General features: G+C 41.6%; 1 protein-coding gene across 3 annotated transcripts in view; it reads right to left on the bottom strand.

Annotated features, from left to right (window-relative positions):
* The window catches only part of CTTNBP2NL (CTTNBP2 N-terminal like), a 32946-nt gene extending 22085 nt beyond the window's left edge, over window positions 1-10861 (bottom strand). The window contains exon 1 of one of the 3 annotated variants that reach the window (XM_066624797.1): window positions 10780-10861. Coding sequence is in view for 1 of the 3 variants with exons in the window: in XM_066624796.1 (XP_066480893.1) it covers window positions 9284-9292 (9 nt within the window). In the remaining 2 variants the exon portion in view is untranslated. Of the gene's footprint in view, window positions 1-9283; window positions 9315-10563; window positions 10604-10779 lie in introns of those variants that run through there. The other 2 variants (XM_066624798.1, XM_066624796.1) reach the window with 2 other exon arrangements.
* Between the last annotated feature and the right edge of the window lie 5711 nt (window positions 10862-16572).

Below are 16572 nucleotides of genomic sequence, written 5' to 3'. Positions count from 1 at the left end.
GTGTTAAGTAGCTATTACAACTGTCATCACAACATGTATGTTCAGTACTACAGATAAATGTGTTCCCTGTCTAGGGGAAGTTGAAACTGTTTGGAAAACATAAGAGGCTGCTTTCATAATTTCCAACAAGACCAGACAGAGCTAAATTAGTACAATTCAACAGAGGAGGAAGTATGCTGAAGAAAAAGTCACATACGATGCATATTTTTCCCCTTTCTGAAAGCTTTTCTTGATACATACTTTTGGGTTGTTAGTTACTATAACCTCCTGGCAACTCCAACTGGCCCTGCAGTGCTGTCAAGCAAACTTATGGTTTGCTATAAGTAAAAATCTTATAGCAAACCATGCTCAAGTCACAGGTTTAAAACCAAACAATTTACTTGTATAACAGCTGTAGACTAAGAAGAACGTCTAAAGGTTTTACATCTAAAGTTTAATGAGTTTTAAAAAGTTTTATGAAGAGGATATGAGCTTTAAAAGAAATAGTATCCCTACAGATACTCTACCCCAGTATTTTTCATCCCCTGCTGTACCACTTTGTATGGTCCAACTATTAGAAGTACCACCAGAAGTAACTGGCGATGATGTCACTGCCAGTTACTTCCAGATTGAGAGGCCAGATGCAACAAAACAAACAGCAATGAGAAGCTCAGGGCAGACAAGAGTGCTTTTTCGAGCACAAAATTGTGCACAATGGAGCCCTGCCTGCCAAGCCTCCTACTGGTGCTTGTCTTGCTGCCAGGTGGCAGGGTTCTGGGGGTCCTGCGATTACCACTGATGATAAGAATACCACGAGTTGAGAAACAATGCTCTACCCTAACTACATTTGTCCCTCACTATTCCCCTTCTTGTTCTCTTTAGTCCTCTGGTACCCTTGGTTTCCCTAAACCTGTTCCCCTACATACAGCTAGAATGCTGTAATTGCTGGTGTATTAATACATCCAATATAAACCCAATGCTTCACCTTCTCCAACACTTTAGGCATGTTCTGCCTGGAAGGCAGATTTGGCCAACTCCAAATTGGCAAACATTGAATCATGTAATAAAAACTAAAGCAACTGCAGCTCAGTTATTTATAAATAATGTGTCACAGTCAACTTTTAATGTAGACTAGCCCTGTATTCTCCTTGTACAACACCATGATATTGGTAAGCTGAAATCTACAATTTCTTATTTAAAAACAACAACAATTGAAGAAGCTTTGTATTTAATCTAGAACTTCTGAAACTGTTTTAGTATAACATAATACAAGTGATATGACTGCTCACTGCAATCATGAGATTTCAAGACACAGAATTCAGTATAAACATCAAACCAATTACTGTACTGAAAAAGAAACTGTTCTCTAATACACCCACAAAACTGATATTCAGGAGATACTGGGTACCAGGAGGACAAAAAAAACTCTGATCAGTACTAAAACATGAATAGACAATTTAAACTGAGCAAGCTGTAGACTAATGCAGACACTATGAGGCTCATTTTCATCCACTATGCAAACATCCCTGGAAGTTCTTGTTCTACAAGCATTTAGAAAGCCAAATTACTGGTGAGAGGCAATTGCCAAACACAACAACATTTTATAAACAAAGATGCACTGATATGGTTGCCAGTGTCATGTCATGTCAATTCTTTAAAAAACAGGAAAAGCCTCCAACTTCACTTCAAGCATGGTTTAAAAACCATCGTGAGCAGTACAATAAGGTAGCAACTGCCTCTGTAAAAGGAGTGATGCGCATATCTTGTACTGCCATATAGCACCAGTGTCAGAACTGAAGAGGTTGAGTTATGACAAACACAGAAGCCTATTGATCCTTGTAAGAAAAACAGTAGCGCTGGGTAGCAGGTACAAAAGGGGTTCACTTACTTGGTCTCTGTGGAATAGAAAGTCAACATTCAATAATCACTGCCCATCAAGCTGGGGGGGGGGGAGCTCAGTATGTGAAGGAGGCTGTGAACACACCTCTCAAGTGCCTTCTGCTTTGAAGCAGACAGTAGTGAAAATGCTCTTCAAAAAAAAAAAAATGAGGTTCTTGAAAAGTATTCAGAAGTTTGAATGCTGCAGACAAGATTGCTTGTGGGCTACACAAAAGAGCATATCAACTCCCATCTTGCAAGAATCACACACTAGTTTCCCATCTATTTCTAAGCCCAATTCAAGATGCTTATCATTACCTTTAAAGCTCTGTATGCTTTGGGCTCTCAAAACTTTAAGAACCACCTTCCACCATATGTATCAATCCATCTGTTGAGATCTTTGGAAAAGGCTTTGCCTGCATGTCATCATTGAGGCTCAATTAGTGTACAAACAGGACAGAGTATTCTCTGTAATAGCAATTAAACTCCCTCAATAGGTGCACAATGTACTCTAGCCCAGTGTTTCTCAACCAATGGTACTTATACCACCAGTGGTACTTGAGGTAGTGTCCTGTGGTACTCATGAGAGCCCCAGACCCCTGCCAGCGAGAGCAGCAATGCAATAAGCAGTGGCAGGTGGCTCAGCTCAGTAGGTAGAGCTCCAGTGTTCGTTTTTCCTGTGGTCGAAAAAGCCTTCCAGTCTTACCTCTTACTGGTGTTTGTTGCATCTGGCCTCCCAATCTGGAAGTAACTGGTGGTACTTCCAATAGGTGGACCATGTTAAGTGGTATAGCAGGAGACAAACGTTGAGAAACACTGCCCTAGCCTTTAGAGGACAGTCAATACACTTGTTTAACCTGGGGCAGAGGGTGAAAGTAGCCTGAGAACGGTTTGCATCTTTGGCTGAAGTTTTGGTTACTTGGCTGCTTTGAGTCATTTTAATTTGTTTGTGCCTTTATATCTTGTTTTTAACCACCATGAAACTTTAATCAAAAGGACAGATAACAAAAATGGTGTTGGAATAAATAGATTTTTCCAGAAGAAATTACCAAAATGTTTAATCACCCAGGTTTGTGGTAATTAGGCATATTTTTTCTGCAAGAGATGCTAAAGAAATGTATATTTTGCATAGTATATTAATCATAAACGTAAAAAAATTGAGAAGGTAGACAGTTCTTTGTAACTACAGTATAGGCAACAAACAGTCAAGTATCAATTTAAACCTTTTGCATCCGGTATTACTGAAACAGTGCAGAAAATAAGGGAGAACCTGTAAAGCTTTCTTGTTGATTTTAGAATTTTCCATTGGCTTAGTGGGACACCAAAATTCATACTTCACAACATTCTGAGCATAGAACTTTTAGACCAAAGAGATTGCAAACACCGATATCAGATTTTGAAAATTCAACAAAAAAAGTCAATTGAAATACATTTTGCTGTAGCTAGCATTGACAGGATGCAATGGTGCTCAGGAAGAGTTAACAATGATGGATTCTCAAAATTAGGAATATAACTTGCATCACATTTGTAAACAAAATTATTAACAACTCAGTAACTTTCTCTGTGTTAAGTCAGGAGAAAATGAACACCACTAGGACAGACTCACACATGAGAAAGACCTTTGTGAAAGATACCCTGTTCACAAAGAAGTTAAATCAGAAAAAAGTGCTGACTGCAGCACCTCTGAAAGGTCAACACACTAAAGCAATATGTAAAAGCAGTTTAGAGAACATTCTAAACCGAGTTAAGAGCTTGCTCAAGGTATCTGATGCTAGCTCCTCAGAACAAACAATGAACAGAGACCAGCATTTCCTGCAATTATTGGCGATACTTCCTGTCCTTCCATACTCCAACACCACACATAGCTATTATTAAATAAGGCTCTTATATCTAAAAAAACTGCATTTCAATTCAATGTTTTGGAACACTAGAATTTTCAGAAGTTTTCTCAACATCACAAAAAAAGTCTTAAGTACTAGACCACATTATGCAGCTATGCTCACAAGAAAGCAATACATTTCACGAAATGCAAGAACACAAACATATGCAGATTCAACATTTTTACATGAGTCATATTTCAACATACAGGTGGGACCCCATATCCATGGAGGATCCATTCCAGGGGCCCCACAGATACATGGGAACCCCGTCTCCATGGCCACTGTGCATTTCCACCCTGTGCTCTCTTTAATATAGTTTATAACCTTACCTGGACAAAAATGATCTTCCTTATACAGGTCGGTAACAGCATTCAAGTTTATAGCAGTGTTAAGACAGGCTGCCAGCAGCCTGCCCGCAGCCTGAATACTTGAAAAACTAGATCAACACTAACAGGAAGCACTTAACTTCCTGCTTCCTGGTGATCTATTTTTTTTTTTCTTCAACCATTCAGGCTATAGCAGCCTGCCTTAACATTGCAATAAGCTTGAATATTGATAGCAACCTGTATAGGGAAGATCATTTTCACCCTGGTAAGGTTATAAACTACTTTAATAGTCACATGCAGGGGGAGGGGGGATTGGCGATTCTGCAGATAATTGAATCCATAGGTACCAGATCTGTGGATATGGAGGCCAGCCTGTACGCTTTTAAGGGTATTTTTTGATATGTTTCTCTCATTAAATTATCCTTAAATTAATAGCCCAATCCTACAGTGCCCTACTGCCAGTGCTGTGACTGCACCACTTTGGAAGTAAACAGCGCTGATGGGGAGGCCAGCACCACCCTGTTGGTGCTGCAGCAGGAGCCTTGGCTGCCAGGGGAGATGAGGAAAGTGCCAACTGTGCAGGGGGTGGGATAGGCTTGGGTATGGGACTTGGGTATGGGCTTCGGTATGGGGTATGGAACGGCCTCCTCTGCCCCATGTCAGGCTTGGAAGCCCAGCACAGGGCTTCTTGAGTCTGCACCAGTGATTTGCAGACTGGTGCAACAGCTGGTGCTGACTCTAGAAGCCCCACTGAGCAAGCTGGCGCTTTTCTTGGGGTAAAGGGATAAATATCCTCTTCCCCAGATGAGACCTCCAGCATGTTTGGATCCAGTAGTAGCCTTCTGGAGCTGCTACAACTGTGCTAGGTAGGATTGAGCTGTAAGAAGACTGCTTAAGTCTACATTTGCTAGGCAGTTGCAAGGTTTTAAACTGGCTAATTTGTAAATAGGCTCTTAAAGCAGCATTCAACCCTAAATTTACCCAGATGCAGAAAGTCTAATAAAACATATGGACAAATAAACATAACTAAAATATCAGGATAAGATTGCTAGCATTTTGGACTATTCACTGCAAAGCTTGAACCTCAGACCTTACATGCTGAAGTCACACATTGAAGAAAAAGATGCAGAATCCATAGATGTGTCTTAGATTATCTTAGAAGATGGTTCTTTCTAGCAAATAATCATATTTTGGCTGGTAAACACTGAATACAAAGTGAGCATATGCAAAGTGAGCATAACCATCTCAACGTGGAAAGCTGTGAATACTTGCATCTCATATATTTAGCTGACAGAGAGCAACTGTCCCTTTTCATCCTAGAATAGCATCCTTCCAGGGGTATCCCCTCAAGTCTCATTTTTAAGATTGCGAGCTGTTTCGGGACAGGAGGCTATTTTCTCATGTATCTGCTTATATAAACTGAGAATTTTTATTGAAAAGAAGGGTAAAAACATTCATCATCATAATGTGAATTTTGAAACAAATAGCTATTTTGGCCCAGAAATATATAGACACTTAATCCAATTAGACAATCTTCTAAAAAATACATATTCTCAATGAATCCAGACAAGAAGCACCATCCAAAAAAAAAAAAAAAGATCCTAGCTATGTATGTAAAGTGCGACAATTCACATAAACACAGTTTTTCAAACCAATCATAGTAAACTTTCCACCTCCTATGCAACCACAATGCAGCCTTGATTTAAAAAAAAAGTTTCAGTGTTCTTCCTGAGCTTTTGCTAATAACTTTTTTTTAAACAGAATTCAAACACTGGAAAAGCCACTTGATCCTAGCCATGTTCAAATGCATTCCTGCTTTTGTTTGTTGTCACCAAATCCCTATCACTGTGCTTCTTTGCTCCATTGTGAATCCAGCACTGTTCTAGCTAGCAATGGTAAATCTAAGCCAGCACTGACTGTTACAGCACAATATCTGTAGAAGAACTGCGTAGATTTGGCAAATGAAAATTGGTTCATAGTGTCTAAACATATTTCTTTAAAAAAGTTTCAGGGACTAATGACCTAGGAAAAGAAGTTCAGCTTATGGTTTTTTATGTGTGAAAATGATGTACTGTATACTTATTATTTTAACAAATGAACAAGTCATACCTGCTCATACAAAGACTTTAAAAATGCTCTCCATTTGCTGCTGGGTTCTCACCTTTCTTCCTAACAGGGGGTCTGTGACTATGACAGCTAAAAAAATACAGATTTTTTTCTATATGAACTAATGGGTAGAAACACTCCTTATTAAATTTCTATTCACCTTGCTGCTTTGAAAATCTCAAAGCATCTATAGAAAAAATACAGATGTTCTAGTACACCATATGCTTGTGTCCCCATATTTATAGAAAACTGCACACATTACTGCAGCATACCTGAATACTGCTGGTTTAAATTCTTCAGTCCTCTTACCTTGAAAAACCTAGCTTCATTTTACCACTCATCCACTGTTGCCCCAATACAAAGCTCACAGGTTTTTTCCCCAGTTCATTCCATGTTCTGTGGGCACTAACTGGGTATCAGTCCAGATATTTATATCCCACCTTCCCTCTGAATGTACAGAGATATTGAATACAAATTCTGGAATACAAACTAGCCTTTCAAGGAATTTCACTATCCAACCCCAAATACACTAAGTTTACACTGAAGCAGCAAATGAGTAAGATGGGGCTTTTACCAGTAGCAGACTATTTGCCCAGCTGTTCCCATCTATTGTCCAGCTGTAACAAAATACAAAGGCTATTCTGAATAAAATTCACAACTAAATCAGGAGCAGGCTACTTAGACCTAAAGCAGCATGGCTCTCCTCAATACTTCAGAAGGCAGCCATGAATTTAAAATAAGAAATTGCAAGGTCACCTCCATCCAGTTTCCAGGATTCAATTAACATTAAAATGCACATTCTTAAGACTGCATTCGTATTAGCAAATGTCATACTACCCAAGTTATTACTAAAGATAGTAGTGTGAACAGCAGGAAGAAAAATCACAGGCAGCTGACAAAGCAATTCCTCCTCCTTCCAAAATCCACATAATCTGGAATAGATACATAAGTAACCATACTTCCTCAGAGATTGTGAAGGATAAATCTTCTTTGACTGTTGAGGGGAGATCTCCTACTTCATTGCCTCAAACCAAACCTTGAAACTTCTCTATCACAGAACTTCTATCTGTTCTGGAATGCGTTTAAATTGAGAAAAAAACATATCTTCTTCCCATCAACTTCCACTTACCAAAAGAACAAGGTTTCATTTTTCTCCACTTTCTTTACACCTTGGATTTCTCAGTCAGGAGGACTGGAGCAAGATTTTGAGACTAACACAACCATGTTTCCAGAAAAGGCAGACACTGTTCCTCTTGGAAATCCCCATCTCAGCCAGTCTGAGGTAATCTAGCTGGAGACAGCAACAACGATGAAAGCTGGAAGAGCCATAAGGCAAGGCAGAGTGCACTTGGAGGGGAAAAAAACTAAAAAGCTCAGGGATGATGTCAAAAGTATTGCTAGGATACTGGCAGATCCTAGATTATCTTTTGTATTATGGACTTTCACAAGTTATATCCCAAATCAATGCTGCCTCCTCAAATTTTAAAAATCACCACATAAATATCTAGCTTCTCTTAATTTTGTTTCACCCCCTTTCCTCCTTTGAAAACACTTGTATGTTATAGCCAGTGGTTCTCAAACTTTTTAGCACTGGGGACCCACTGGAAGTGCTGTCATTAACATGGAAGTGATGTAATGACCGGAAGTGACATCATCAAGCAGGAAAAATTTTAACTCCCCCATACAACAAAATCAAATCAATTAAGTAAATTAAACATTTACAAAAAGTTTAAAATTTTAAATAAGAACCCTCCTAACTCTCCCAAGTAGTTGCAAATCTGTTTAAAAAAAATCTCCCCAACATCGCAACAGCTGCAATCCTATCCACACTTGCCCAGGAGTAAGTCCCTTTCGCTATCATTGTTAAAAGCATATACATAGTAGCCTGTCACAAATACAGATCTGTAATATTTTCCCAAATGCAGTCACATACACCATGGTAGCATCAAGACTAGTAAATTAAAACTAAAATACTCATTGAAATGAATGGGGACCTACCTGAAATTGGCTTGTGACCCACCTAGTGGGTTCCAACCCACATTTTGAGAAACACTGTTCTATACTGTGCTGTGTGAACAAACTTCAGGAATTAATTGCCTGCACTAAAGGCAAGTACAATAGCCAAAATTTGGGGTGTTTTTAAACTTACAAAGCGCCTGCTAGAAGCAGAATGAGTTGAGAGATTTACCATATTAATACTATCATAGATTAATCCAGTAGCCAAAAGGAAGCATATTATTTCCATTTGCCAATACATTCGAATGTTAATAGATACATTTGAAGTATCCAAATCAAAATCTTATCCCAGTTTCCTGTCACTCTCATTTACACAACTAGAAAATATTGCAGTACTATTAGAAGAATGTGACATTTCTATGTTGCATTTACTTTTAGAGCTCCACTCTGTTTATAATATTTCCAACACAGAGTGCCTCTAATAACTACAGAGTACACACACAGCAACTGCTGACTTGGGTTCTTAGTTTTACTATGGCCACTGAACATGCCTTCAGCAAACAGAAATTCTTATGTAGCAGTGAAATGACTTTGAATAAAGATTTAACACTAACAATTGTACTCATAGTGAGTGAGTACACATGACAAGACAAGAACCACCCCTTTACAAGACTCTTATACTAATCTCTAAAACATCTTTTATTTTCATTTCTGCCATAGACACGTGTAATATTCTTTAAAAAAAACTCCTTAATCATGCACTCCATCAGGCACACATTTATCACATCATCACAGTAGTACATATTTTATACTACATATAACACTAAATGATGTTTTTGGTAATTTTCAGCAATGTGCTACTGCTGAAATGTCATAATCGGGCACAAGCTTATACACAATGTAGGCATATGTCATGCAGAGAAAACCATGGCTATAGCTGTGTACGAAGTTGGGAGGCTGCATAGAAGACTCTCCCAAAAGCACTTTGTCTTTCTAATCCATCCCAAAACTTCAGGATTTTCCCCAAGAGTAACAATAGTCATCAAGGCATCACAATATAGTATCGATAGTATATATCAGGCAACTTGTTATAGGACATCAGACCTTCTCTGAGAAAGAATTTCAAAGAAACCATGTGAGAGACAAGTTTATTCTCACCATCAACATCCACAACAGTAAGAGCTTTCGTTTAAAGATCTACCATCAATTCCTCTCCCTCAATGTGGTGCAGGTTCTCCTTTTTTAAGCTTCATACTTCTTTATACTTTGCAACTTCCAGTTTACAAGTTGTGGCAAGTTCTGCTGCTTTAATCTGCCTGAAAAGACCAGTGCAAGGCTTGCATATGTTTATAATGAAGATTTACATTTGGGTGAACCACTTTACCAAGGCAGTATTTTTTCACCACTGAAGAACACAATTAGGGTCCATGTTTTTTTTCCTGATGACTGTTTCATACCCAAATTGATCTCCACCAGCCATAACTTCCACTTATCCACACAATGCTAGACCATACATCTTCTAAAGCAGTGGTTCTCAAACTTTTTAGCACAACTTGTCAGGACCCACTTTTAGCACAACCTGTCAGGACCCATCGAAAGTGATGTCATGAACCTGGATGCGATGTCATGGCCAGAAGTGACAACATCAATTTAGGCTTCAAACCTAAGCTGCGATCAGCCAAAGTTCCCATCACACAGCAGACCTGTGCTGCTATTTTGCATAGCTCAGAATTCAAACACTCCAGCTTGCAAATGAAAGCAGAATGCAAACTTAGATCCTTCTCCAACCACACAGCTCTGCCCCTTTTTAGTGTCCCATCTTTCCACCTATTCAGGGCAGAGCACCATGCCTTTCTCCCATCGGGAGACAACCCTGCCCAACAGGTCTGTACACTGTATTTTCGGCAGCGGCTGAGCAAGGTGTGACACGACCCACTTGAAACTGGCTTGCGACCCACAGTTTGAGAAACACTTTAGAATCTAAAATGACTGTTTAACCACAAAACTTGATCTGTCCTATGCCATCATCACCCCCAAATACATTGCTGCGATCAAAGGCCAGAAGTCAAGAAGACCCCAATCACCTGCACTTTTTCTCAATATGTAAGTTTAAACATGGGGGTTTCCAGAGTCGTCCCCACCAGGGGTCCGGCCCTGCTCAGGGGTGGGGAAGGGCAGAAACCCCTGAGAAGGTGGGGAAGGGGTGGGGAAGGTATTCTTCAGTAAGACCAGGGATGCAAACCTATCGTGGTCACCAGAAACAGACGCCTCCAAGTCCCGGACTCCGTCTCGCAGCTCCCAGGCACGCACACTCCGCCCCGCCCCGCCCCGCCCCTCCCTGAGCACTGTGTAGGTGGGCGCGACCACCCGTTCGCCGCATTCACACGTTACGTGGGCAGGCGTGCACCGGCCCAAGCCCAGGAGCCCCCCAGTGATACCTGCGGCACCGAAGCCTCCGCCCGCGGTCCCTTCCTCGAGACGACGCGCCGCGGTCGGTGTCCGCCAGGCACGCGCCCTGGAACTCCCCCGAAGCCCCCCGGAGAGCGGCCCCTCCCCCGCGACACCGCCCCTCCCACGCCCTCAGGTGGCGCCCACCGCTCGCCCACGCTTCCCCCTCCGAGCTGCGCCCGCCCTCACGTCCGCTCCCCACCGACCTGCTCCAAGCTCCCCTCAGCCCAACGCCCGCAACCGCCACTGCCCGTGTCCCCGCTCGGCCCCACTCTCCATCCAGCTCCTCCGGCAGCTAGCGATTGACATGCTCAGCCGCCAACCGCCGCCCTCAGTCGACCAGGCAGCGGGCCAATCGGCGAGAGCAGAGGGCGGGGCGAGAGAGGCAGCCGGGGCCCCCGAGCGTCCTGCTGGCCAATCCGAGGGAGGGGGATGGCGGTTGGGGGGCGAGGGGGCGTGGTCTTCGGCCGAGCTTCAAAATCCCTTTTGTTCGCGGTGGCTGAGGTGGGCAGAGAGAGGGTGTGTGGGGGCAGACGTCACTTCCGGTTAAAGGGTTCTCCTCACTCCTCTCCCTGATGGGAGTGAGGCGTCTGTAGCCCTGGTTTGTGATGGAGCCTGGCGCGTGCCTAAGCTCCAGGTGTGGCTCCAGCAAGGGGCTCACGCAGGCTGCAGCCCTACACACACTTTCCTGGCAGTAAGTCCCACTGAGCGCAGTGGGACTTACTTCTGAGTAGACCTGCCTAGGCTTGTGCCCACACTGGTTCATGTTCAGGGGCTCTGTGCTCACCCCTTCACAGAAGACGTTTCTTCACCCAGCGTGTCATTAGCCTGTGGAACTCCCTGCAACAGGATGTGGTGATGGCGTCCGGCCAGGATGCCTTGGAGGAAAAGTCCATCACAGGTCACAAGCCTTGATGGGAGTGTGCAACCCCCTGGTTTTAGAAGTAGTGTGTGGAACTCCCTGCCACAGGATGTGGCGATGGTGTCTGGCCCAGATGCCTTGGAAAGGAGATCGGACTGATTGAGAGTAGAAAAGTCCATCATGGGTTAAAAGCCGTGATGGGTGTGTTCAACCTCCCAGTTTTAGAAGTAGTGTGTGGAACTTCTTGCCAGTGGATGTGGTGATGGCATCTGGCCAGGATGCCTTTCAAAGGGAATTGGACAGATTGATGGAGGAAAAGTCCATCACAGGTTACAAGCCATGATGGGTGTGTGCAACCCCCTGGTTTTAGAAGTAGGCTACCTTAGAATGCCAGATGTGAGGGAGTGGCACCAGGATGCAGGTCTCTGTCTTGTGTGCTCCTGGAGACAGGACCATATTAATCCATGGTCAGCCTGAGGCTTTCAGGTATTACAGACCCCTCTGGCACTTCCAGTCTTTCACCCCACTACAGCTGACAGCCTGACCCTGGTAAAGTAAGTACTATACCACAGTACATAGCCTTATATCCATTTTGAGGGTTTCCTGATGTATTCTGTTCACTATTTTAAAAATATTTTTATTGTGTAAATAGAACTCTTCAGGGAAGCACATTTGGGGGGGGGTATAATTATTCAATACTGTAATATTTTGAAGTGAATAAAATGTTATTGTTTATTAAAATATATATAATTTATGGATAATTGTTTTAATATAAGAGACAGTTTGTTTCACTGAAATAAGGAAGCTGTTAACAGTGCCTCAGCATTTAAAAAAAAACAACAAAAAACAGATCCCTAGTCCCTGCAGGGCCCCTAGGCTTCAGCCAAGTAAGCCTTACGATTAACCCATTTCTGCAGAGACCATATATGTACATATTTGATCTCTGTTGCATATATGCAATGTTGGGTAGAAATGGGTTTAATACAGCCTGGAGGCATCTCATGGGCCAATGTGAGATATAGGATGCTGGACTAGATGGGCATTTGGCCTGATTCAGCAGGGCTCTTATGTTCTGTACACCACCAACCACTTTTATCTATTCATATGCCCAGATGCTCAGTAGCAGCTACTGTCTGTCTGAGAGGGGGCTCTCACCACAAGGTACAGTTGTCACAGTTTCCAAGAGCTGCACTTAAGTTCTGCAACAAATTCTCTTTATGTCTTAATCTATGTCAGTATGTCTTAATGTCTATCTTTACGTTGTTTCTCTTTTGTACTTTGCATCATGTATTTTGCACATGGTTGAGGAGGAAAGCTTCAATCTTCAAAGAAGTCACACAACTCCCTGGTGTTCTCTTCTAAACCAAATTCCTTCATTTTCCAGTTCAGTGCTTTGCTTTATGGATTGTTAAATGCAATGTAAAAGTAAGCAAAAAAAAAAAAAAAGGCATGGGGAACAATGGAACGTGGACTCCCTATTGGTCTTCTAATTAGCAGATGTCCATGGTGCATGTGCTTACCCCCATTCAATATGTTCCTTTTGATTAATGAAGATTAATAGGAAGATTGATTTTCACAGAATGGTATGAATACATATGTGTTTGAGTTGGGCATAAGAAAGATTACTTCCATAAAAAGGGCCAAATTTCCTTATGAAATACTGTTTAACTTACTCTATGTTAATATCTCACATGAGCAAGTATCACTCATCACTGAATTAAGGGAAATGTACATATAAATGGTGCTGAAAGATTAGTGACAATATTTTAGGCAAATAATTGTCCATAGACATCAGTTATGTGTGAATGCTATATAATTGTTACAATTCATTAAAACAATTATTTTGCTATATGAACCAATTTGGAAACTTTTTTGGTTGAGAAGTAGATAGTACGTATTTTAAATTAAATTTTAAATAGGCAGCTGTTTTGATATAGAAGGCTGATGTTCCTTCAGCCACAATGAGTTGTTTGTGGGGGGGGGGGGGGCAAAAACAACAGGAAGGCTATCAAACCTCTGCTAGGCTGCTCTGCATAAGCTGTGAATTACATTTGTTGTGGCTGGTCACAGGAACATGAGAAAAGCCCTGCTGGATCAGGCCAAAGGCCCGTCTAGTCCAGCAAGGTGTTTTCCACAGTGGTCTACCAGCTGCCTCTGAGAAGCCTACAAGCAGGAGAGAAAGGCAAACATCTCTTCCACTACTGTTCCCCTTCAGCTGATAATCAGAGGCATCCTACTGCTGCATCTGGAGGTAACACATAACCATCTTGACTATAAGCCACTGTCTTCCATAACTACATCTTGTGGCAATAAACTGCAGTTTGATTACCTGCTGTGTGAAGAAGGTACTTCTTTTGTTCTCCCTAAATCTTCTTCAGTTAGTTTCAATGAACAACCTCTGGTTAAGTATAGTATTTTGTCATAGGGAGAAGAACTGTATCCACTCCCTTCCACACCATTCTTTTTTATAATCTTAATCACATCCTTCCTAATCGCTTTTCTTTACTAAGCTATAAAGCCCTAAACACCTCATAAAGAACATACTCCAGCTGTCTGTTTTCATATATTTTGGTTCTTCTCTTTTGCATCTTTCCCATTTCTATAATATCCTCCTTGAGGTGTGGTGACTGGAATTGGATACAATATTAAAAATGTAGCCACATCATATATTTATGTAAGGACAATATAATATTAATGGTCTTATTTTCGAGGTTCTGGCAAAGTGAGTTGCATAGCCAACCCCTGTCAGTGATTGGACAGGTCAGGAAATGACTTGAGAGCCCTTGCCCATCAGACGACACACCTGGCCTGGTTGACCCATAAGCCCTCAGTACCACTGGCAGGGTGGCACTCAGGGCACAGTTAGAGAATGGCCAAGGGATGCCATGGGCATGTTTTGTTTCTTTATCCCTTTAATAACATCCTTTTAATTTTTTATTATTTTATCTGCCTTGTCCAAGGTCATTCAAGAGGGAGTGGGTTACTATGCTTCCCAGATTGTTCAAATTCTGCTACTGTTCACTTTCAAAGGGGACCCTTAACTTGGCGGCTCTCTCTGGGTAAGAGTTTTCCCACAACAGCCTCTTTCTGCTTCCCACCCTTGAGTGTTGGCTACTCAAGAGACTACTAGTCCAATTCCAGTAAATGCCAGTAAGAAGACTGAAGGAAGAAGCAAGGGTGAAAGAGTCAGTGCTAATCACTGTACCTGTTTTGCCCATCGTCTTCTCCCCATTGCTTTCCTTCACAGGTATGCATACAGTTTCCATCAGCATTATGCAACAGGTAGCCAGAAGTGTAATATGTTTGCATTCAATTCATGCAGTAGAGGAAGTAGACATCTATTTTCCTTTTTTATTGCTTAGGCTGCATAGTCAAACAAAGGAGAGGCTGAAATAAGGTGTATGTGGAAGCTTGATTACTTATTCTGAAGGAACCACTACAGGTTCAGCCTATTTATACATGGATTTTTTATACACGGATTTGACTGAACACGAATGGCCCCTGCAAATGAGAAGGAATGTGCTGATCCCTGGAGAAGGGGAAAATGCACCCCTTTAAAAACAGTTTTAAAAACTGAACAGTCCTTTAACAACAGCCTCCTTAATGAAAGAGAGAGAGGGCAGCAGGCTAACAATCCATCAATTCTTCTGCAGACCCCTCCCTTCCCCCAGCAGGTGAAAGAAAGGTGATCATTTTGCATTGGTGAAGGGAGGGGCTGAGCGAAGTGCTGATGGATTGTCTTCTTAATGACTCTTATCTTAGAGTCAAAAGGTTAGCAAGGCTGTTTATCAATCACTGGAGCAAAGAAAGTTTGTTTTTTTAAATTGATTTGCTATAGTGTGTTTTTTTAAAATCCAGGTGAGTGCTTGGAACGGAACCTACGTGAATAATTAGTCTCAACCTGTATTAACTATTTAGAGGGGTCTCTAAACTTTTTGGCCGAAGGGCCACATAAGCTATCTGGCACAGTGTCGAGGGCTGTAAAAAAAAAAAATTAAATATAAAATTCAAATAGATACATTAGAGATGGAACTTAGATGAATGTATAAATGAATGGGCTCAAATGTCCTGGACTTCTCAGAGGCTGGCTGCGGGCTGAATAGAGGCTTGCCATGGGCTGCATCTGGCCCCCGGGCCGGGGTTTGGAGACCCCTGAACTAGATTATAGAAATAAATTACTATTTTTGTGGGATGCATGGTTTTATGGTTGCTAACGCGTTCCCATTTTCATGCCTCTCTTGCTTCATTTCAGTCAAATGATGAGAGCTGGTTCTCATGTAAAGCTATGCATAATATTTGCCATAGGGATGGCTCTCAGCTTTAATTACAATTTTAACAGTGTTTGGAGATCCTTGATTTATAAAAAGGTAGGGGTTAATATTAAGACTAATAATTTTGTTTCCCATCTTCTCTAACCTTCAAAGTGTTTCATGTGCATTTAATTAAAAGTCCTATTTAGTATTGGAACATTGTTTCAGCATTTATTACTGGAGCATTCAACTGCTACAGCATGACTTGGAAGCAATGACACTTTCTATCTGAAAAGCAATGAAAATTAATAAAAGAGCTGTGCCACAGAAATCTCCTGTACTCTGAGCTGCATCTTTGCTATTCTTTCCCTATGCTGTATTAAGAATGCAAATATGACTTTGCTATTGCTATGTGTGTCTGTTAAAGAGTTCATTTCTATTTTTTCTCCTCTAAATCTTTGTTTTAGTTTCGAAAGCTCACAGTAAAACACACGCGCGCACACACGCGCACACACACGCGCACACACACACTTATCAAATCTAAGAATAGCTTAGTAAGATCTGTCAGCTTTCTTCCAGGGCAAAACACCACTTACTCCAGTTCCAACCTTCCTTTCTGTCCGCTTAATTAATCCCCAGAAGGCAAGCAGACTGCTCTCGTGTGGTTTTGTTTTTAAGCTAAGAGCAATCCCAGGAGGTTTTAGTTTTGGATAAGAGATGCGTCGCAAAGAAATCACACATTCCTTGAATTGTTTTTGTAGTTGGCTTTGGCAAGAAGTTCAAGTACTTGTTAGAATCATTTAGCAGCACCAAAAATTATAAGCACGTCAAATGCAGATACAGGCCGGTTATGCTGCTAGAGAGTCAAAGTTAAAACTAAGATGGAT

This window comes from Tiliqua scincoides, chromosome 4 (genome assembly GCF_035046505.1).
Source record: "Tiliqua scincoides isolate rTilSci1 chromosome 4, rTilSci1.hap2, whole genome shotgun sequence".
Taxonomy (NCBI): Eukaryota; Metazoa; Chordata; class Lepidosauria; order Squamata; family Scincidae; genus Tiliqua; species Tiliqua scincoides.
Note: the sequence above shows the minus strand (reverse complement) of the source record. Positions and strands in the feature narration are given on the sequence as shown.